This window comes from Medicago sativa, chromosome 3 (genome assembly GCF_051527215.1).
Source record: "Medicago sativa cultivar Bolivia chromosome 3, Bolivia_mono, whole genome shotgun sequence".
Lineage (NCBI taxonomy): Eukaryota > Viridiplantae > Streptophyta > Magnoliopsida > Fabales > Fabaceae > Medicago > Medicago sativa.
Window position 1 is genome coordinate 74,455,607 of NC_140751.1, and position 25,061 is coordinate 74,480,667.

The 25,061-nt window shown below is 33.3% G+C and overlaps 1 protein-coding gene and 1 long non-coding RNA gene across 10 annotated transcripts; both read right to left on the minus strand.

The window, feature by feature from the left end:
- Nucleotides 1-7,562: 7,562 nt before the first annotated feature.
- Nucleotides 7,563-10,846, minus strand: LOC146940118 (uncharacterized). 9 transcript variants are annotated; one of them, XR_015033481.1, is made up of 8 exons: nt 10,671-10,846; nt 10,368-10,481; nt 9,843-9,931; nt 9,293-9,357; nt 9,119-9,222; nt 8,257-8,399; nt 7,872-8,023; nt 7,563-7,684 (listed from the first exon to the last, which is right to left on the minus strand). It is a non-coding gene; the product is annotated as an uncharacterized LOC146940118 (long non-coding RNA). The 9 variants fall into 9 exon arrangements; XR_015033477.1 differs by lacking the exon at nt 9,843-9,931; XR_015033480.1 differs by lacking the exon at nt 9,119-9,222.
- Nucleotides 10,847-22,078: 11,232 nt separating this feature from the next.
- Nucleotides 22,079-24,388, minus strand: LOC146940119 (uncharacterized). The gene is made up of 5 exons (XM_085749843.1): nt 24,333-24,388; nt 23,832-24,234; nt 23,159-23,593; nt 22,616-22,897; nt 22,079-22,555 (listed from the first exon to the last, which is right to left on the minus strand). The coding sequence occupies exons 1-5, from the start codon at nt 24,386-24,388 to the stop codon at nt 22,079-22,081; spliced, it is 1,653 nt and encodes a 550-aa protein (XP_085605969.1).
- Nucleotides 24,389-25,061: the final 673 nt, after the last annotated feature.

A 25,061-nucleotide genomic window follows, 5' to 3' on the forward strand; every position in this document is an offset into this window, starting at 1 on the left:
ATAAGCACTTTTGAAACTCATACATTCTACGAGGTTCTGAGTTTGAACTCGGGGTGAAGGTTGAAACCTAAAAATTTTGGCATTTCCGATAGAGCTAGACATTACACACCTTTATCAACTTTGTTTAACTAATTTTTTCTTCACTTGTAAGTTTTATACTTTGTAACTATCCTAATGAAAACCGGTTAATAGTTAAAAAAAGGACAATATAATAAAATCAAAATTTAATTTCATTCATATATTTATAGTCTCTTTCCTATCTTAATATGTGTATTTTTTTTATCTATCTTATTATGTGTGAAATGAAATGATCAAGCACACAATTACCGTGGGAGAAAGGGATATTTTTTTTTTATTCAAAGTTTTATATGTAAATTTGAATTCTAGATTATTGTATAATATTTATATAGTCAACTGATCATAAATTAATGCATTATTAAAAATATTTACAATTTAGGAGGTCCCTTTTTATATAGTCTCTATCATCTCTTAGAATTTTTGTGGTTTTTCACATAAAAAATGATAACTATACTCATGTATTTCTTACATGCAAGACCCAAATCACTCTTCTAATTATTCTTGTTGTCTATTGTTGTCATACCCGACTTCAAGATTAGTCTCTCTACATGATACCCAATTAAAAACAATATTTTAAAAGCATAATCATAATTATCAATCATTAATATTCAAGATTGAAGATCAACCGTAAATAATAACATTCCATTTAGAGGTTAATATGACCAAAAGAAACTAAAATATGCATACAAGACATACTCAAAAACGAACGGAAGGAAAATAGAGCTCAACGAGCAACAAGAGTAACAACAAGAACAAAACAAACAAACATCAAAGCCACCACTCCACCAGAACTCCCCATCACTGCAACCACCAGACCCACTCCAAGAAGAACCCCAAAGAAGAAGAAAGCTTGGTAGCTAGGGTAAGGATCAACTCTTCCATAGAAAGAAATACTTGAATCGAATCTTCGATAACGATCATATCCAATTTGTTCAGCTCCAACTGGATGACGAGGTTCCATCATTCTTCTATCAAAATATGGACTATCAAATGGATATGGATTTCTTTCCACAATGTTATTATAGTCCTTGTTAAATATTGTATTTTGTTGATGATATGGATGATGTGGGTAATAGTACTTGTGACCAGGCTGCACCATCAAGTATATCAAATAATTAATCATCGGTAATGGCATGAAAAATTAAACAAGAAGAAATGATAGATCAATATCAAAGAGTATAAATAAATAAATAAAACAAATATGTTTCAATGCTACAACTTACCATACTCGCTGGATACATACTAATCAACGTTACAAAGGAGATGAAGGACCTAATTTTCAATTGAAACTGAATGTAGTACGTAACCCCCTGGTGTCATATATAAGCTTATAAATGTCGGTGATAGAGGTTATTCTTTGATATGCGGATTATAGGCTTGATTCTTGGATGAATTTAATTATTTATTTATTGTTTTGAACAAATGGAAATCAATCATTTACTTCTTTTTTATTTGCTTCCTTTTTTATGTGGAAATATTGATATCATTGAATGGAAAAGATAATAAACTAACGAGTAAAATCATTTCTCTTAAAGATATCCGTTCTTTCCACTTCTTCCTTCCTTTTTTTACAAGCCCTCACTTCCCGTCCACTCAAATGGAGCCTTAATGTATTATGCATAGGAAACTCAGTGCAAGATGATCAAAATATCTGAAGTAAATATGAGACTAGAAGGAGTTGAACAAGTGAAAGATGGAAAGAATATTGATATTTTTAATTTTGGACTATAGTTTTATCTAAGGAAGCAATATAATGAATTGCAGAAGTATATCTTGAAATTTTGTAGTGATAAGGAAGGGTAAGGCTTTTTTTTTTTTTTTTTTGGATTACAAGAGGGCTAATGCCCAAAGAAAAAAAACAACTACCGCTTAACTAACCGCGGTGTGGAAATACCAATAGAGTCAGCTAACATTAACAAACTAATTTGAGCAGGACAATGCTCATATAAAACCAAGGAAAAACCCCCCTCACAAGCCATATTTGCCAATGCGTCTGCACAAGCATTTGCTAAGTTTGAAGGGTAAGGCTTTCGATCTATTGGAATATCGTCATATGAATTAAACTCACGAGTTTGCATTGAGGATTTATAAGTAATACTCCCTCTGTTTCAAAATGAGTGTCGTTTTAGGTGTTTACACACATATTAAGAAATGCAATGATTAAGAGAAAGAGAATGATTATTTTACCAAATTATCCTTATTAACTATTGGTTAGTTTTAAAAGTAATAATTTGGAAGTAGTGTGCAAAGTATTAATTGGAGGGTACAATTGAAAAGAAAAAGTTATTATTGCATTGGAAACCGAGAGCGACACTCATTTTGAAACAATTTTTTTTTGCTAAAACGACACTCATTTTGAAACGGAGGGAGTATTTATTAACTTGGTTTATTGTGGCCAACCTGGGTCGGTCTTAAGATTGTTGGTGCCCCGGACGAATCAATAAAGTTGTACCCTTTTAATTATTTTAATATTTTTTTCTTGCATTTTTGTTGCAAAATATTCATTGAAAATCAATGTTCTCTAAAAACATATTTTCAATAGAATTAATCAAAGGGAGTTAAAAAGAAATATATCTATAAATCTTGAATATTGTTGTATTTTGGCTCAAAATTGATGATCAACATTATGTGGTATAAATCGTGATACGATTTTATAAATCGTAGCACAATTTTGGGTTAGAGTTTGGAGGAGCTTTTGGAAGTCAAATCATGGCACAATTTTTGAATCAGGTTGTAGTATTGTACTGTGTACGAGCTTCATCGTGGCACGATTTAGGCAAATCGTGACTCAATTTTTCCTAGGTAACATTATAAAACAACTTCATTCATCATTTTTTGGGGTAATCTCATGTAACCAATGGAGGGAACTTAGAGGTTAAGAGTTGAATATCTTTGGGGAGAGATTCTTGGGTTGGAAAACATTTGTAAACACCTTATGTAAGTGAAAATTATTGAGTCTATTGTTCACGGGAAGAGATTGAGAAATGGATAGAAATCAGTTTGTTCTTGGAGAGCTTGTTGAAGTTAATTTCTTGTAACTTTTTGTAACTCATTAACAGTGAAGTGGAGATATCTCTCTCCCCCATATTAGGTCAATCTGAACCGAACTGGATAAACAATTCTTGATTTGTTTGTTTCTCTTCTCTCTTTATTTTTTGCTTGTTGTTTTGTTCTTTTACACTTGGCTGCTACATTAGATCTAGGGTTGTTGTTGTTGTTGTTGTTGTTGTTGTTGTTGTTGTAGTATGAGGCTAATGTGATATTGGTTAGTGGTTACTACTTCCCTTTTGCTCAACACATCTAAGTTTATTAGTGTGAGATTTGAGTTCGAATTCACAACAAATATAATTAATTTTATTTTATCAAAAAGATATTTATTCATTTGAATCGCTAGAATACATCAAAATAACACAAATAAAGTTTCACTAAAACTATAAAGGTTAAATCTGCCAACAAACCCATAAGACTCAAATTTTTTTTAAAGAAATCCAAAACACTCAAGTTAATAACATAAAAGGGAAATATATGTGTGTGTGTGTGGATTTGCTAGAACACACTAATTTTTATGTGAGATTGTTTTTGCATTTAACCACTTTTTTGTTATTACTTCCTAAAATACTCCTTCCAAAAAATAAGTGGGTGTATTCTAGTGAATGCCTATAGGATTTGTTAACGTATTACACCCACTTATTTTTTAGAATGTGTGTTATAACAACATACACCTCAACGTGCATTTATCAACTTTTTTAGTGGTTGTGTTCTAGCAAATCTTATTTATATATATATATATATATATATATATATATATATATATATATATAATTAAATTAAAGTGACCGAAATACTCATGCCTCTAAAAATGTAATGTGGAAGCACAAGTCATTAATTAAATCCGTAATGGATCGAAGTTGATCAACCAAACTAAATCAAATGAATAGTGTAACAAAACAGGACATATCAAACAAGACTCCATCATAATGCAATGGACAAAATAACGACACATGAGATAATGAACTCACATCAAAACACAAGGAAAGCCATATTTGTATAAATACCACTTATTTAGAAGAAACAACAGAAAAAGAAAAGAAAAAAAAAAGGTACGAGTGATTCTCGACCAAAAATATTGCTCAAAACTACACATTTTCAAACTTCAAAAAAAAAAAAAAAAAAACTACACATTTCCGATAGACGAGGAAAAAGAAAGAAAAGAATTAGAGAGATGGTGAAAACTTCTCTCTCAAAAAACTAGGGCCGACTAAGGGATAGCACATAAAATGTTACATTTTTTCCGGTGAAAATAATCAATAGTATATATATAAAATAAGGTTTTTTATGGCACGTGTCGCTTCCACGTTTATTCTCAATATTTTTATATTTTTTTCTATATTTTATTTGACATCTTATTTGACATAAAAATCTCAGCAAACTTTTTATCTTATCCACTAAATATTTTATTTAATTTTATATTTAATTCCTAATATTTTTGTAGCCAAAATATCTCAACAAACTATATATAATACTTTCAATATTATCCATTAAATCTTCCTTTCTTTTTTTTAGGAAAAGAAGTTTCAATTAGTTTTTTTCATTGAGAAAAAAAGGCTTCGATTTTTTTTTTTTTTTTTAACTAGAAATAAAGGAGAATTTTTTAATCACGTAAACACATATTTTGAGCAGAAACTGAAACTCAAACCTTCTTTTGATCTAAGCTTTTTCTTTCTTCAGGTTTGACAAACACCTATACTATTGTTTCTTTTACTTATGCTTAGATTTTTTTTTATATCTATAATATGAGAGGAAACTAACACCTACGAGTTTCTTTTACTTATGCTTAGATTTTTATTTATTTTTATATATAATATGAGAGGGAACTAACACCTACGAGTGAGTTTACCGATTGTTTTTTTTTTCTTTCAGGTCCTAGAACTATTGTTGCTGACATCCATTACAAACACCTACGAGTTTCAGATCCTTAACTAACACCTATCCTATTGTTTCTGTTTCAAGTCCTTGAACTAACACCTATACTATTTTTTTTTTCTTTTCGTTTCAACAGTAGCGTTTTTATATTATTAATCACTTATACTATTTTTCAGGTCATTTTCGTTTTAATATTATTAATCAGTAGCGTTTTGATTTTAATAATAACATTTCAGGACTTGAAATATTTTTATTTAATTTTATATTTAATTCCTAATATTTTATGTAGCCAAAATGTCTCAACAAACTATATATAATACTTTCAATATTATCCATTAAATATTTCTTTTTTTTAGGAAAAGAAGTTTCAATTAGTTACTATCTAATCTTTTAGCACCATATTATTCAATTAGTTTTTTTCATTGAGGAAAAAAAGGCTTCGGTTTTTTTTTTTAACTATAAATAAAGGAGAATTTTTTAATCATGTAATAACATATTTTGAGCAGAAACTGAAACTCAAACCTTCTTTTGATCTAATTTTTATTATTTTTCAAATTTTTAAAAACCAATATTTTATTTAACATAAATATCTCAACAAACTTTTGATTTTATCCACTCAGTATTTTCTTTATATTTTTATTGAATTTCTAATATTTTATGTAGCGAAATTTCTCAACAAACTACACATCAATCAATCAATCAATAGTATATATATAATGTAAGTTTTTTTATGCCACATATCACTTCCACATTAATTCTCAATATTTTTATTATTTTTTCTATTTTTAAAAACCAATATTTTATTTAACATAAATATCTCAACAAACTTTTGATCTTATGCACTCAGAATTTTCTTTAAATTTTTATTGAATTTCTAATATTTTATGTAGCAGAAATATCTCAACAAACTACACATAATACTTTCAACAAAGTTTACATATATGATCTTATTTTATGATTAAAAGACTCCAATTTGTTTATTTATTTTTAGGAAAAGAAGCTTCAATTAGTTATTACTAATCTTTTAGCACTATATCATTCAATTAGGTTTTATGTTTGAGGAAAAAAAGGTTCGATTAGTTTTTTTTTTATAAAAAAAAGGGTTCGATTAGTTATTATGTTATCTTTTAGTAGCAAATTCTAATGCAAATGTTAACTATAAATAAATAAATTTTCATTAATCATATATTTACATATTTTGAGCACAAGCAGAAACCCCAAACATTCTTTTCATCTAACATTTTTCCTTCTTCAGGTTTGCCAAACACCAATTTTATTATTTCTCATACATATACTTTGATATATATATATATATATATATATTTCAACCACTTTCTTCCCTTTCAATTGATTTTTTTCTCTCATACGCATGGGCCACGAAACAAACCCATGACCACATGTTTAAAGGGACCCAAAACTCTTGCCACTTGGACTAATTCGTTATTGATTTTGTTACACTTTTTATTCTTGCATTGGACATTCATCTCATCATTTATATTTACTAGCCCAACGACCCGTGCTGCCGCACGGGTCATATATAGTTTAGTATATTACTTGCAATTCATTATAATATTAGATGCGAAATATTAGAAACACCTGTCAAAGAACTCATGAGTACGTTTCTATCTTAATGTGTTTTTTTAAATAAGTTTTTCCTTGTCTGTAATTTATTTTTTAAATAAGCTTTTTCCTAGATTGTTTTTCCTTGTCCGTAATTTATTTTTTAAATAAGCTTTTTCCTAGAACGTCGACCCATGTTGTCGAACAGGTGAAATATTTGTTAGATTTATTATTTTTTATTTTTCAGTCAACTTGATAGTTCCTCTAAATCCAATTGGTGCACCAAAAATAAACCAACTAACGAAGAAGTTAATTGTGAAGAATTTTGATCTTTTAAGATCTCCGGATGATATGTCTTTTATTGATTCACTCCCAATGCTAATTCTAGCGCCCAACCACAAAACCCTTTTTCATGAAAAAATCACTGGCTAAAGAGCAATCAAGTTGGCTTCAGCTGCACCATGTTGGCTATAGATTACACGACTATAAATTCCAAAAATATTGAAAATATAATCCAAATATTATCTATAATATTTCCATTGCCTTTCGAAACACCAACATTAATATCATGTTACAAAGGTTAGATGACGATAGGAAGCAAGTTGTCTTTTAAAAAACCACAGCAATTATAATATTATGATTATGATATGATTTTAGGTATTTTAATGTCACTTGATATCAAATTTACAAATCTTATAAAGTTATACTTTTTAAACAGTGAGAATAAAATTACTTATTGAAAGGAACTGTCTTATTTTGCCATTAAAAGTCTCTAACAACAGTAAATTACTTTCTAAGGACTATCTCAGAGGTGTTCTCAGATGTAAATTGAAATGTTTAGAATGATCGGTCTCAAAGTTGTCGAATTCCAATACAACTACATGCTACATGTGCTCTTAATGAAATATCAGAATAAAAACCAACATAGTATGAGCACATAGTACAAAATGCATAAAGCAATTTTACTATACTATGCATAGTATGTTATATATCCTTCCTCTGCCAGTTTCTTTTCCTCTGTTGTTGCTAGCAATGGAGCAAAAGAAGAATAAACTGGAACACAAATTTCAGCCGCAAAAGAAGAATATCATATTAACAGTCGGTCTCTCTACGACAGCTTCTGCTGAAAAAATATTAGTCATTGGGTCAATCATACAATCGATATATTACTTCAAAGCCTAATATGTCAAGAAGTATCAGAAAAAAGTAACATGAACAAAAATCCAGATAAAAGGAACAATAAAAATCTGTAAAATTGCAGTTGAAACACACTGAGATAGATCAGAACCCAAGGGTGCAATTGTTCTTACGTAGTAGCTGCAGTATCGAAACACCTCTACTGCACAACAACATTCCACATGCCGAAAATCATCCTTGAACTACGCTGAAAATTACCTCAAACTTGCTCCAAATTATACTGAAAATTATCTTGAACCATATCCGAATTAAGTAGAAAAAACACCTGAGAAAACACTCGATTCAGTAAGAGTTTAAATATTTAAGAGAACAACTACCAAACCACTACATTTAAACCCTTTATAAGAATATTTAAGAGAACAACAATCTTATGTCATTGACATTTATCCATGTGAGAATAATTGCAGCAAAATCTCAAATTCCTCCTTCCTCACATTAGTCAGCTTTTCAGAAATCGAAGTCCAGTTATTACAGTAAAAAACAACTACAATGACATACCTATAACATGGTCGAAGCGCCGCTACGTAGAAGCTATAGTTGTGAAATACCTCTGCTTGACACTATTAGTCCACATACCGAAACCAGCCAGGAATTCTCCAGGAAATTACCTTGAACCAACTCCAAATTATGCAGAAAAACACCTGGGAAAAACTTCTAATTCAGTATAAGTTCAAAATCCTAAAGAAAGACAATCAAGTCAGGTTACAACTACCAAACCACTACATTGAAACCCCTTATGCATTCATGCTAAGGAAAAATTGAACTAAGTACAAATCAGTAATGTAAGAATACTTAAGAGAAGAACACTCTTTTTCGTTGACATTTACCCCTCAAAAAATAATTGCAACAATATAAGTGAAACATCAAAAGCAACTTTTCATTATACTTGAAAGAAGTGGAAAATTCATCGATAGAATCAAATTAAACTTAAAATAAAGCTAAAATTAAAACTAAAAAAAAAGGTAAAGGAAAATTATGATTTCAGCCAAAATTCAAAATCAAAACTCGACACTTTAAAACTTAAAAAGGATGATATGGAGTATTGCAATGAGTTAAAAGAAGCAACCAAAATCTCTAAGGCTACCAAACAAATTTCTACGCTTGTGTATTAAAAGAAGCAACCAAAATCTCCCACAACAACAGCCACATGCAATAAATGGATATCGTATAGCATAAGAAACAAAAAGAAATAAGATCGAGAGAACATAAGAAACTACCCCTAAGAAAATAAGCCAAACCCAACGAAACTAAAGAGCTAAACCGCAGCCACCTATAGTGATAGACCAGCAGGAGACTATTACAAACAGCCAGCAAAAACATCCAATAAAAATCTATAAACAAAAGTAAAACAGTTACAGACCTAAACTAAGAGCAGAAAATAAAACCGATAGGTTGCAGTAGGAACACACTGACACGGATCAGAATGCATGGGTGGAAGAAACATTGGTATGTAGCAGCTACAATCTGAAATACCTCTGCTGAACAACAACAGTCCATATGCCAAAATCCAGCTCCGAATTATGAAGAAAATTACCTCAAACTCTCAGAGTTATGCAGAAAATCATCTTGAACCAGCTACGAATAGTTAAGCACAAACATCTGAGTATGAAAATCCAAAACATAGATTGCTTTAGCATATATTTTGGAGTTATGCTAACAAAGGCTAATACATTATTCAACAAAACTATAGAAAAAAACCTATTAATTAGAACCTTCAATTTTAAAACATGTTTGCTACTTGTGTTCATTCGATCTGTACTTAGAATAATTAATTGGTTTTAAGTGAGTCCTATAACGGTTAATAATTAATTGGTTTTTTTTAACAGCATATATTAATCACATAGCAACACCCACAAAAGGCAGTCGGATAGCCAAGGAAAAAACGGGGTGCACTAACACAGCCCCTATAACACAACACGCACAACAGCTGCCAAAACAGACGCCACAGAAACAGTGAACATAGCAGTAACAATTAAACCACCCAAACCAACATCTAAAGCTAAACAGCCACAAAAACAAAAAAGCACAAATAATTGGTTTAGCTTTCAATACTACAAAACCTGAATAAAAATGCATTTGCTTACTCATATGAAAGGTTCAAATAACCAACTGATAAACTGTCAATCAACTGGAGGATATGTCGAATTCCTATTGCGATTACAAAGCTTCATAGCTATCGAATATGACAAAGAAATAAAAAAACTCATAAAATCACAGATAACCGAAAATTAAACAAAGCAAATGCTCCCCCGAGAAGTGTTAGAATGGCAGTTCCCCCCACTCTAATTTCAATAAAAATGTTATCCCCTATATTGTTGAAAGAAGCTAGAACAGTAGTTGGTGTCTTATATTATATGATAAAGTTACAATGATAGGAGCAAAAAGTACATAATAGATCATTTGTGAAACTTGGTTTTGACTTTTGTAATAAAGATGAATCGGTCCAACAATAAGTTTTGCAAACCTTTCATAGAAATTTTATTGCCAACAACCAAAAGAAAAAATTAACCAAATCTTACTAAAAACCCAAAATTGACAACCAAAAGAAAAAATTAACCAAATCTTACTAAAAACCCAAAATTAAAAATGAAAAGCCTCTAAATTCTTACCGTAAACAACACATACCAAGTTGGGTGGAAGTGTCCCTCCTTGTGCAAACCTCAGCTTTCGAATCCGAATCGTCGCCGAAATGCTATCCGGAAGCGTGAAAGAATCCAGAAGCTCTGCAATTACTTCAAATTAAGTTCAATTTCATAGTGACAAATTTTAACCATGAAATCAACAGGAGCGATTGGTATGAGAGAAGGTAGGAAAAACAGGAGATTTTGTTAAGCAAAGGAGCAATTTTGAAGCAGGGTTAACAGGGTTAAATAAATGGGAATTAAGGGAGAGAAGAAACAGAATAACTCAACATTGAGATGAAGCACTATGCTGCCAATACACATCCTTTTAATTCAACATTGATCCTGCACACAGAAATAAAAACAACCGTAATTAGAAATTTTAAAAACATGAATTGATTCAAGGTTGTGTTTGTAACAAAAATATGTCTCAAAAATAAGTTGCAGAAAAGAAAATTAAGAGAGAACAAAAGAGATTCAGAGAAGGGAATGGCAGAAGATATTGTCTGATAGATCTCTGGCAAGTGCACCAAATACTATCGAAGTAGTAAAAATATCGATCCCACGAGGACTGTTTTTAACTTCAATAATTCAATTTCGTTATATAATTAGGATGTGTAAAGTTTATTTTTAGTTTTGCCACTAGGCAGTAGATTTGGTTTGATTTTATGAAATCAAATAAAAGAGAATAGATTTGATTAAGATAATACGAGAGAAAGATGAGATCAGATCCGTCGAATCCTCTAAGTTCCCCTAATTGGTCTACTGCACCTATTTGTTATGAATCCTTTTCTAATTTACGATGATTAACAAAATAGCCCTAATCAATCCCTTGAGTTAGGACCCTCTTCTTAAACTACAGCCCCTAATTCCTTAGGTGGTCTAATAATTCTTGAAGGTTTTACCGAACGTTAACCTATTATCACTAACAAACGATTATCTATTCCTAGACTAACCCTGTTTATTAGAACAATTCAATTAGGTCTAAGTTGAAAGCCATGGTCAGTGGTCATTCATTCTCACAAAATCAAGTTATATGTGATCAAGATATAAAAAGCATTAAGAACAATTGAATTGAATAAACTAGAATTGAATTCATAAACAAAATAGAGTTTCACAGCAACATGTGTCAATTAGGGTTACAAAGATTCATCTCGGATCTAATCTCTAAGAGATTTAGCTACTCATAATCGAGTTTACAAATAGCATAATCAATGAAATAATTAAAACATACATGAATTGGTAAAAGGATGAAGAAATCGCCCTTCTAGCCGTTTCCGATGTCTCAAAATCGCACTTTGCTCTCCAAAATCGTAACCCTTGTTCTTCAGATTGAGTGCAGTATTTATAGAAGTCATGGGCCTGACCCATCAAAATCGCGCCGCGCCTTGTATTATGGCGTGCCGCGATTTCCTCTTTACAGGAAGTGTGTATTTTTGCTTCAAAAATCGCAGCACGGCTTGAAATTGGCGTGGCGCGATTTCCTTCGAACAGACTTCAAATTTTAAGCTTTTTGCACTCCAGAACGGTGTAAATTGCATGAGAACTCTATCAAAATGTCACAATAAGTCCCTAATATTACGTAATGACAGGATGTCATCACAACCCCAAACTTAAACCATTCCTTGTCCTCAAGGAATTTGCTTGCAACAGTGACAAACGACAGTAAAATAACAGTTACCTGACAAAACGATAGTACCCAAAAGTTCATTCTCCTTCTAGCTAAAGATGAGCTAGTTTGACTTGTTCGCATCCACCAATTCACAACTCCTCGCATCAAATTGAAACAGGGTTCTACCAGTCGACATGCAGGTCTACATATTACCATACGCTTGAAAAGTTTCTAAATATCAATCAAAGTCAATATCATTACACACTTTTGAGGTCTTTAGGGTTATAACGAGGCTTAGGTGAAAGGTGGGATATATTTGGATAAGTAGGCTACACAAAATTTGAGTTAGGCATTCCTACGGAAATTAAAGCACAAAATTCAATCCTTCAATCATTCACCTTGTGGAATAACAATCAATGCAAAGGTACTAGAGAATATTTTTAACATTTAGGGACACTCGAGTTTGAAGTTACTCGGATTTTCAATGTTTTGTCCCTTTTTCATCATTCAATTTCTTTTTTTTTTTTTATACACCATTTTTATGCGTATATTTTGCATGACAATTTCATAATTCTTTCATTTTTTGTTCTCTAATTCTCTAGTACCCCCACCCCAAACTTAGTTGGTTGCAAATTCCAATCGCAACCCCAAACTTAATCTTTAGCAACATTCTACAATGCCTTAACTCAGAAATTCATTAAGGGACAAGTCCTAAAAGTCTCTAGGCTTGTAATGTAGTTTGTCACCGAACAAAAAGTTCTAATCCTACCGGCTCACAATTGGTTAAGAAAGGATAAATTCAACAAATTAAAACAGGGTAGGCTTCAAAAAGGCTCACAGGACCAAGCACTTTTGCCTCAGTGTGTAATTGACAAAGACCAATCAATAATAGAGAAACAATGCAAGTTCTAGAAATGTAGTTGCATGGAAAACTAATCTAAATATAAGTAAATTGAAAAATAAATTTGGCAATGAACCTTATGGCTGAGATTTCTGGGAGTATGTGACTACCTAGCAACGCCGTACACTTCGCCTTTGAATCAAGTCACCCCTCCTTTAGAACTTTTGGAATATCGTTTCATCAAACAACTGTTACTAAACTGGAATAGGTCACATGAAACAAAACAAATTCATTAATAATAAACAAGTGCAGGAGCAATTACAATAGGGAAATAAGTTCAATGGACTTCGACATTAAAAAGAAAATAAAGAAAATACATCAAAAGAAAAATGACTGAAAATAAAATACAAAGCAGAAAATGCTAATCCATCAGTAGATCAACCCATGTTCACATCATCATGGTAACATCTCAGCATAGGTAAGCATCCGGGACTTTTTCCAAGTAGACCCAGGCCTACACATCGTGATAATGATGTCTTCAAATGTATCCTCTGTCATACCAAATCTCTCCCTCCTCAGTTTCTCAACCCAACACTCCTCCGGTGGTTGAACATTCAGCCATTCATTAAGCGCTTCAAGGCTGAAATCAATGGTCTTACCCCGAACAAAAGATTGAAAGGGTGTATCGGAAACCCTTGCATTTGCAAAGAATTCGACGATCACCGTTTTGTTGTTTGCATCGTCGATCATATCATTCAACCTCGTCCACCCCCTCCTTCGTAATTCAGACTCAAAGAAAGGATATTTCACAAGCTTTGTGAAATCAAACTTCCTCTCCCCTATGACCTCGAAACTCTTCATAGATTGATGAAACTCTTGGGCTTGGTCATTGATGAAATGGATGGCGTGGGGTTGGTGGCTTTCTTTGAGCGGGTGTTTCTTTGGTTGGAGGCCATTTGTGGTTTAGGAAGATGGTGAAAGGAAAGTTTTGTGAAGTTTGGGAAGGTTTGGAATGATTGTGGTTTGATGGTGGTTTGGATTGGTGAATTTGTGATAGGATTGTGATTTGATGATGTTTAGTAAGTGAATAAGGAGATGAATATGAGAAAAATTCGTGAATGGGAAGTTTAGGGAAGTTTTGGAAGAGAAAGGTAGGAAGAATGGAATGGGAAAAATGGTGGAAAAGCTGGGTTTTTATAGACTGGTAGGCAAAATCGCGGCACGCCATATAACAAGGCGCGGCGCGATTTTGATCAAACAGGGAGCATGCTTTGCTTCCTCAGGCCAAAAATTTTGTTTTCTTGAAAAATGCCTGAGTTCATTGAATTTTTGAAAAACTTTTGAGGAAAGAATCATGCAAGACATCAGTACCTTGCATGATTTTCTTTGCAGGAGGTATACTTGAACAATTTTTTAAAACTTTCCTGCCTCGTATTAAAAAGAAAAGAAAAATATTTTTGTATTTTTGTATTTGAAAGCAATAAAATCATACCTGAAAAATAAATAGTGGGTTGCCTCCCACCAAGCGCTTTCTTTTACGTCATTGAGCTTGACGCTTCAACCACTGTTAGGGTGGCAAATATGTCAGAAAGAACACATCATCCTTCTTCTTCCTCTTGTTTGGTAGGAATTCCATGAATTTGTAGCAAAGAAGTAGATGCTCCCATGCTCTCACTGTTAAACCTTTAGAGTTTAAGCTCTCCCACCGTAAAGAAGGACATGCATCCATTTGCACACGAGTGATTTCCTCAACCTCCGTTGGTTCAGACTTCGGGAAAATGTCAACACTCCTTACTTTGGGATTTTCTTCCACAACAACCTTGTGACATTCAGTCTCCATCTGAACTAGCTTCCTTTGAGACTCATGTGCTTTCTCAACAAGATCACCACACTGAACATCAAACTTCTCAAATGAAACTTGATTTGACACCAAGAAATCATCTAAAATATTCTGAAGTTGAGTATTGTAATCGATGTTGATCACCTCTTTCTTCCCTTCACCATCACTACCTGGTTGATTCGCCTCATAATGACCACAACTCGAGATTTTGTTGTCCAAAATTTTAATCTTAAAAGATAGCATATATTTTTCATACTGCAACTTAGCAATCTCTTCTGTGTCATAGAGGAGTACCCTGTCTATCATAGCTGCAAAACTTGGATAAACTTTTCAGTAGCACAGTACAATGAGAAGAAAACAAAGAGCATAATATATTTTTTTTTCTTTTTTAATATATATATACAAAAATATAAAAGACAGAAATCCTAAATAATAACGTAATTGCCAAATTGAAATGACTCAACAGTCCCCGGCAACGGCGCCAAAAACTTGATAGATCTCTGGCAAGTGCACCAAATACTATCGAAGTAGTAAAAATATCGATCCCAAGAGGACTGTTTTTAACTTCAATAATTCAATTTCGTTATATAATTAGGATGTGTAAAGTTTATTTTTAGTTTTGCCACTAGGCAGTAGATTTGGTTTGATTTTATGAAATCAAATAAAAGAGAATAGATTTGATTAAGATAATACGAGAGAAAGATGAGATCAGATCCGTCGAATCCTCTAAGTTCCCCTAATTGGTCTACTGCACCTATTTGTTATGAATCCTTTTCTAATTTACGATGATTAACAAAATAGCCCTAATCAATCCCTTGAGTTAGGACCCTCTTCTTAAACTACAGCCCCTAATTCCTTAGGTGGTCTAATAATTCTTGAAGGTTTTACCGAACGTTAACCTATTATCACTAACATACGATTATCTATTCCTAGACTAACCCTGTTTATTAGAACAATTCAATTAGGTCTAAGTTGAAAGCCATGGTCAGTGGTCATTCATTCTCACAAAATCAAGTTATATGTGATCAAGATATAAAAAGCATTAAGAACAATTGAATTGAATAAACTAGAATTGAATTCATAAACAAAATAGAGTTTCACAGCAACATGTGTCAATTAGGGTTACAAAGATTCATCTCGGATCTAATCTCTAAGAGATTTAGCTACTCATAATCGAGTTTACAAATAGCATAATCAATGAAATAATTAAAACATACATGAATTGGTAAAAGGATGAAGAAATCGCCCTTCTAGCCGTTTCCGATGTCTCAAAATCGCACTTTGCTCTCCAAAATCGTAACCCTTGTTCTTCAGATTGAGTGCAGTATTTATAGAAGTCATGGGCCTGACCCATCAAAATCGCGCCGCGCCTTGTATTATGGCGTGCCGCGATTTCCTCTTTACAGGAAGTGTGTATTTTTGCTTCAAAAATCGCAGCACGGCTTGAAATTGGCGTGGCGCGATTTCCTTCGAACAGACTTCAAATTTTAAGCTTTTTGCACTCCAGAACGGTGTAAATTGCATGAGAACTCTATCAAAATGTCACAATAAGTCCCTAATATTACGTAATGACAGGATGTCATCACAACCCCAAACTTAAACCATTCCTTGTCCTCAAGGAATTTGCTTGCAACAGTGACAAACGACAGTAAAATAACAGTTACCTGACAAAACGATAGTACCCAAAAGTTCATTCTCCTTCTAGCTAAAGATGAGCTAGTTTGACTTGTTCGCATCCACCAATTCACAACTCCTCGCATCAAATTGAAACAGGGTTCTACCAGTCGACATGCAGGTCTACATATTACCATACGCTTGAAAAGTTTCTAAATATCAATCAAAGTCAATATCATTACACACTTTTGAGGTCTTTAGGGTTATAACGAGGCTTAGGTGAAAGGTGGGATATATTTGGATAAGTAGGCTACACAAAATTTGAGTTAGGCATTCCTACGGAAATTAAAGCACAAAATTCAATCCTTCAATCATTCACCTTGTGGAATAACAATCAATGCAAAGGTACTAGAGAATATTTTTAACATTTAGGGACACTCGAGTTTGAAGTTACTCGGATTTTCAATGTTTTGTCCCTTTTTCATCATTCAATTTCTTTTTTTTTTTTTGATACACCATTTTTATGCGTATATTTTGCATGACAATTTCATAATTCTTTCATTTTTTGTTCTCTAATTCTCTAGTACCCCCACCCCAAACTTAGTTGGTTGCAAATTCCAATCGCAACCCCAAACTTAATCTTTAGCAACATTCTACAATGCCTTAACTCAGAAATTCATTAAGGGACAAGTCCTAAAAGTCTCTAGGCTTGTAATGTAGTTTGTCACCGAACAAAAAGTTCTAATCCTACCGGCTCACAATTGGTTAAGAAAGGATAAATTCAACAAATTAAAACAGGGTAGGCTTCAAAAAGGCTCACAGGACCAAGCACTTTTGCCTCAGTGTGTAATTGACAAAGACCAATCAATAATAGAGAAACAATGCAAGTTCTAGAAATGTAGTTGCATGGAAAACTAATCTAAATATAAGTAAATTGAAAAATAAATTTGGCAATGAACCTTATGGCTGAGATTTCTGGGAGTATGTGACTACCTAGAAACGCCGTACACTTCGCCTTTGAATCAAGTCACCCCTCCTTTAGAACTTTTGGAATATCGTTTCATCAAACAACTGTTACTAAACTGGAATAGGTCACATGAAACAAAACAAATTCATTAATAATAAACAAGTGCAGGAGCAATTACAATAGGGAAATAAGTTCAATGGACTTCGACATTAAAAAGAAAATAAAGAAAATACATCAAAAGAAAAATGACTGAAAATAAAATACAAAGCAGAAAATGCTAATCCATCAGTAGATCAACCCATGTTCACATCATCATGGTAACATCTCAGCATAGGTAAGCATCCGGGACTTTTTCCAAGTAGACCCAGGCCTACACATCGTGATAATGATGTCTTCAAATGTATCCTCTGTCATACCAAATCTCTCCCTCCTCAGTTTCTCAACCCAACACTCCTCCGGTGGTTGAACATTCAGCCATTCATTAAGCGCTTCAAGGCTGAAATCAATGGTCTTACCCCGAACAAAAGATTGAAAGGGTGTATCGGAAACCCTTGCATTTGCAAAGAATTCGACGATCACCGTTTTGTTGTTTGCATCGTCGATCATATCATTCAACCTCGTCCACCCCCTCCTTCGTAATTCAGACTCAAAGAAAGGATATTTCACAAGCTTTGTGAAATCAAACTTCCTCTCCCCTATGACCTCGAAACTCTTCATAGATTGATGAAACTCTTGGGCTTGGTCATTGATGAAATGGATGGCGTGGGGTTGGTGGCTTTCTTTGAGCGGGTGTTTCTTTGGTTGGAGGCCATTTGTGGTTTAGGAAGATGGTGAAAGGAAAGTTTTGTGAAGTTTGGGAAGGTTTGGAATGATTGTGGTTTGATGGTGGTTTGGATTGGTGAATTTGTGATAGGATTGTGATTTGATGATGTTTAGTAAGTGAATAAGGAGATGAATATGAGAAAAATTCGTGAATGGGAAGTTTAGGGAAGTTTTGGTAGAGAAAGGTAGGAAGAATGGAATGGGAAAAATGGTGGAAAAGCTGGGTTTTTATAGACTGGTAGGCAAAATCGCGGCACGCCATATAACAAGGCGCGGCGCGATTTTGATCAAACAGGGAGCATGCTTTGCTTCCTCAGGCCAAAAATTTTGTTTTCTTGAAAAATGCCTGAGTTCATTGAATTTTTGAAAAACTTTTGAGGAAAGAATCATGCAAGACATCAGTACCTTGCATGATTTTCTTTGCAGGAGGTATACTTGAACAATTTTTTAAAACTTTCCTGCCTCGTATTAAAAAGAAAAGAAAAATATTTTTGTATTTTTGTATTTGAAAGCAATAAAATCATACCTGAAAAATAAATAGTGGGTTGCCTCCCACCAAGCGCTTTCTTTTACGTCATTGAGCTTGACGCTTCAACCACTGTTAGGGTGGCAAATATGTCAGAAAGAACACATCATCCTTCTTCTTCCTCTTGTTTGGTAGGAATTCCATGAATTTGTAGCAAAGAAGTAGATGCTCCCATGCTCTCACTGTTAAACCTTTAGAGTTTAAGCTCTCCCACCGTAAAGAAGGACATGCATCCATTTGCACACGAGTGATTTCCTCAACCTCCGTTGGTTCAGACTTCGGGAAAATGTCAACACTCCTTACTTTGGGATTTTCTTCCACAACAACCTTGTGACATTCAGTCTCCATCTGAACTAGCTTCCTTTGAGACTCATGTGCTTTCTCAACAAGATCACCACACTGAACATCAAACTTCTCAAATGAAACTTGATTTGACACCAAGAAATCATCTAAAATATTCTGAAGTTGAGTATTGTAATCGATGTTGATCACCTCTTTCTTCCCTTCACCATCACTACCTGGTTGATTCGCCTCATAATGACCACAACTCGAGATTTTATTGTCCAAAATTTTAATCTTAAAAGATAGCATATATTTTTCATACTGCAACTTAGCAATCTCTTCTGTGTCATAGAGGAGTACCCTGTCTATCATAGCTGCAAAACTTGGATAAACTTTTCAGTAGCACAGTACAATGAGAAGAAAACAAAGAGCATAATATATTTTTTTTTTCTTTTTTAATATATATATACAAAAATATAAAAGACAGAAATCCTAAATAATAACGTAATTGCCAAATTGAAATGACTCAACAGTCCCCGGCAACGGCGCCAAAAACTTGATAGATCTCTGGCAAGTGCACCAAATACTATCGAAGTAGTAAAAATATCGATCCCAAGAGGACTGTTTTTAACTTCAATAATTCAATTTCGTTATATAATTAGGATGTGTAAAGTTTATTTTTAGTTTTGCCACTAGGCAGTAGATTTGGTTTGATTTTATGAAATCAAATAAAAGAGAATAGATTTGATTAAGATAATACGAGAGAAAGATGAGATCAGATCCGTCGAATCCTCTAAGTTCCCCTAATTGGTCTACTGCACCTATTTGTTATGAATCCTTTTCTAATTTACGATGATTAACAAAATAGCCCTAATCAATCCCTTGAGTTAGGACCCTCTTCTTAAACTACAGCCCCTAATTCCTTAGGTGGTCTAATAATTCTTGAAGGTTTTACCGAACGTTAACCTATTATCACTAACAAACGATTATCTATTCCTAGACTAACCCTGTTTATTAGAACAATTCAATTAGGTCTAAGTTGAAAGCCATGGTCAGTGGTCATTCATTCTCACAAAATCAAGTTATATGTGATCAAGATATAAAAAGCATTAAGAACAATTGAATTGAATAAACTAGAATTGAATTCATAAACAAAATAGAGTTTCACAGCAACATGTGTCAATTAGGGTTACAAAGATTCATCTCGGATCTAATCTCTAAGAGATTTAGCTACTCATAATCGAGTTTACAAATAGCATAATCAATGAAATAATTAAAACATACATGAATTGGTAAAAGGATGAAGAAATCGCCCTTCTAGCCGTTTCCGATGTCTCAAAATCGCACTTTGCTCTCCAAAATCGTAACCCTTGTTCTTCAGATTGAGTGCAGTATTTATAGAAGTCATGGGCCTGACCCATCAAAATCGCGCCGCGCCTTGTATTATGGCGTGCCGCGATTTCCTCTTTACAGGAAGTGTGTATTTTTGCTTCAAAAATCGCAGCACGGCTTGAAATTGGCGTGGCGCGATTTCCTTCGAACAGACTTCAAATTTTAAGCTTTTTGCACTCCAGAACGGTGTAAATTGCATGAGAACTCTATCAAAATGTCACAATAAGTCCCTAATATTACGTAATGACAGGATGTCATCATTGTCCATGGGGCTTTCTTGATTTTAATAGAAAGCGAGAGAGTGAAAACCGCAAGCAAAAGGTAATTAATCGGATGCTTTGGATTAGGTGGAAACAGTTATGGTTTAGCGGAAACACCCATGTTTGTAGCGCAAACAGATGAAAAGCCCTATTTTTCTTTTAATTTTTCTTTTTATTTTCCATAATTAAAGTTTGGAATAGGGTAAAACAGTAATTAATATCATTAGGGCTTCTGAAAAATTAGGGCGAAAATTCTAGCTTGGGGCAACTTTTATATATAGTATGATTTTTAAGATATTATTATAATTGTAAATTTAAATAAATTCAATCTAATATACTGACACGTGTATTCGTACCCACAAACTTATAAAACTTATTTAATATCTAACCCGGGCAACGCCGGGTCTTTAAACTGGTATTTTATGTAGCAGAAATATTTCAACAAACTACACATCAATCAATCAATCAATCAATAGTATATATATAAAGTAAAAAATTTTATGCCATGTGTCACTTCCACATTCATTCTCAATGTTTTTATTATTTTTTCTATTTTTAAAAACCAATATTTTATTTAACATAAATATCTCAACAAACTTTTGATCTTATCCACTCAATATTTTCTTTAAATATTTATTAAATTTATAATATTTTATGTAGTAGAAATATCTCAACAAACTACATATAATATTTTCAACAAAGTTTACATATATTATCTTATTTTATGATTAAAGACTCCAATTTGTTTATTTGTTTTTAGGAAAAGAAGCTTCAATTAGTTATTGCTAATCTTTTAGCACTATATCATTCAATTACTTTTTATGTTTGAGGAAAAAAAGGGTTCGAATAGTTTTTTTTTTTATAAAAAAGGGTTTAATTAGTTATTATGTTATCTTTTTGCAGCATATTTTAATGCAAATGTTAACAATAAATAAATAAATTTTCGTTAATCACATATTTACATATTTTGAGCACAAGCAGAAACCTCAAACCTTTTTTTCATCTAACTTTTTTCCTTCTTCAGGTTTGTCAAACACCAATTTTATTATTACACACACAAATATATATATATATATATATATATATATATATATATATATATATATATATATTTCAACCACTTTCTTCCCTTTCAATCGATTTTTCTCTTTCATACGCATGGGCCACGAAACAAACTTATGACCACATGTTTAAAGAGACCCAAAACTCTTACCACTTGGACTAATTCATCATTGATTTTGTTGCACTTTTTATCTTGCATTGGACATTCGTCTCATCGTTTATATTTATTTTTAAGATATTATTATAATTGTAAATTTAAATAAATTCAATCTAATATACTAACACGTGTATTCTTGCACACAAACTTATAAAACTTATTTAATATATAACACGGGCAACGCCGGGTCTCTAAACTAGTCAATTATAAAAATAAACATCTTTTTTTTTTTTGGGAAAAAAATAAACATCTTTTAAAATATAAATTGTTTTTCACGCAATAATCCTAATGATGTTTTAACTTAATTTTTTGAGGGAAACGTGCTTATAGCAATTCATTGATCATAATAGTTTCAATACAATTGGGTATATCATAATAAACGGCGGGACTAGCTAAAGACGTGGCCTCTCGTGCAAGAGCATGAGCAACCGCGTTGGCTTGTCGCCTAACAAACTCCACCCTAGAGTTAGAAAATAAATTGCGAAACAAAGAACGACAGGAAGAAATAATAGAGCCAAATTCAGACAAGTCGTTCCGTGTAGAAAGGAAGGCATCAACTGTTAATTTACAATCTGTTTCAAAGTCCACATTATCCAGCTGCATATCACTCATCCATTGCAAAGCAGAGTGCAGCCCTAAAGCTTCACCAACATTCACTGAAACAGTGCAAGGAAATGTAATAGTCTTAGCTAGTACAAAACTACCTTCCGAGTCGCGAACACAAATGCCAATACCTGTGCGATTATGATGAGAAGAAAAATCCGCGTCGATATTACACTTATATCTACCTGATGTAGGGGGCTACCACAAGATTCTGTTGTGTGGGTGCGATGAGGAAGCCCTCATGTTCGCAACCATTACATGCTGAGGAGGCGAAGCGGATGCAAGGACATCAGGAGCATTCGCCAATTGCCAATCTGTAATCATGTTCCTATCACGCTCTACAACCACAACACTTGTTTCTGTAACATCATCCCAAACTCTAAGATTGCGGTGTTTCCATAAACTCCACATGACAATTGACAGACGTTGAGATAACTCAGCAGACAAATTCTCTAAAAGAGAGAAAATAGCATCTGTAGCTGAAGTAGTATGAGTGAGGGCGTGTTGCACCGAGCTCCAAAGGTCGGTCCTGTTCCACACCTGTATAGCAAAAGGACAATTGAAAAATACATGCAAAATATCCTCATGAGTAGAGTCACAACTAGAACAGTTAGTGGGGCAAACGACACCTTTATCCAACAGACGGACACGGGTCGGTAAACATCCTCGACACATACGCCAAATTAAATTCTTAACCTTCGGTGGGACTTTAAGGTTCCAAATACCAAACCAATACCCCGGGCGCCATAAATAAGAAGAATCAATTAATTCTGTTACACACAACCTGTAAGCACTACGTACAGAGTAGCGTCCGTGCCTTTCTGCTTTCCAAAGAATTCTATCTTCCTCAACCTGAGAAATAAGTGGCGTGTGAAGTATTTTATCTGCAATATCCACGTTAAATACCTGTCTAACCACCTGCTCATTCCAGCTTTTGTCATGTAAATTCATCAGACTATTAATAGTAAAATTATGAACAAAGTGAGCACCTGAAATATCACTACTAATGAACTCCCCATTTGACAACCAAGGTTCGTTGAGAATGGGGATGGTAGCACCTAAGCCTATGCTCCACCGTGCTCCCCCACGGACTATAAATCTAGCACGCATGACACTGCGCCAAACATAACTCGGGTTATGTCCAATATTAGCCATGAGATAGGAACCATACGGGAAATATCGAGCTTTAAAAATTCGAGCAACAAGAGAATCCTGTTCGATAATAAATTTCCATCCCTGTTTCCCCAACATAGCTAAATTAAAAGCAGAGAGATCCTTGAAACTCATACCTCATGAATTTTTGGTGCCGACCGTTTCTCCCAATTCATCCAATGTATCCCTCGTTGTGTCGTTTTGCCATGTCCCCACCAAAAAGAGTTCATCATCTTTTCTATGGAATCAATCAAAGTACTAGGTAGCTGAAAATACTCATCACATAAGTGGGAATAGACTGCAAAACAGATTTTATCATTACCTCACGACCCGCTTTCGAGAGACACTTACCACTCCAGGAATTAATTTTCTGCCAAACACGATCCTTAATATTCCCAAATGTAGCTTTGCGGTCTCGGCCTATCATAGAAGGTAGGCCCAGATATTTACATGTACCCAAAACAACTTGAACGCCAAGAATGTCAGTGATAGTGATTTTAAGATCGTTAGGGACATTGCGGCTGCAATAGATCTCTGATTTTGGCAAACTGATCGCTTGACCCGAGGCTAACTCGTAAGTAGATAAAATATTTTTCATAACATGTGCATGCTCCTCAGTAGCTTTAAAAATTAGGAAACAATCATCAGCGAACAAAAGATGGGAAACAGAAGGTGCTTGGCGACAAACCTTTGTTCCGGTAAGAACACCTCTTCTCTCGGCATCTCTGATGAGCGATGATAAGCCCTCTGCACATATAATAAACAAATAGGGGGAAAGAGGATCCCCTTGTCGGAGACCACGTCCTGGAATAATAGGGCCAACCTATCTTCCCCGCGTGTCTTGACTTTCATGAAATGTAGAACTTCAATTGCCACCATAGCATTATCTAGAATCGAGCGGCCGGGCGCAGACTGGTTGTCAGAGATGCACTAAGACAATATAAATTGTTTTTCACTCAATAATCCTAATGATGTTTAAACTTAATTAAAATTAAAACATTTGTATTCAGAACTATTATTACAAGCTTTAAAAAAATATTACTACATAAGATAAAAACGATACTAATATATCACATTTTGACAATATAATTACTAATAAAATAATAGAATTATGAATCTAGGCGAAGAACTCACTTTGCAAGTAAGGGTGTGTTTGGTAAAAATAAGCTATAAGCTATAACTGATAGCTGAAAATCTAACTTTTAGCTGATGACTGTTAGCTGATAGCTTATAGCTGAAAAGTTAGCTTATTAAAATTAAAAGTGTTTGGTAAAATTAGCTGTTGAAGTGGCTGATAAATATAAAATGATATAAAAGGACATGTTTGTTTAATTTTTTTAATATCATATATATAATTTTTATTACTTAACACATTTATTTTTAAATATTTAAATATATTTCAAATTTTTTTCATCCCCAAAATGATAAATGTATTTATGAATTCAATCGACTATTTTTATTTAAATTTTTTTATTTTATTTTTATGAATTTAATTTAACTTAACTTTCTTCACTATTTATTGTAAATTTTTTAAAAATTATATATTATATAA

Coding starts and splice junctions, on each gene's coding strand:
- LOC146940119 (XM_085749843.1), bottom strand. CDS start 24,388: ATGGTGGCAATTGAAGTTCTACATTTCATGAAAGTCAAGACACGCGGG. Junction 24,235..24,332: donor AAGACACGCGGGGAAGATAG/GTTGGCCCTATT, acceptor ATCGCTCATCAG/AGATGCCGAGAGAAGAGGTG. Junction 22,556..22,615: donor CCGCTTCGCCTCCTCAGCAT/GTAATGGTTGCG, acceptor ATCTTGTGGTAG/CCCCCTACATCAGGTAGATA.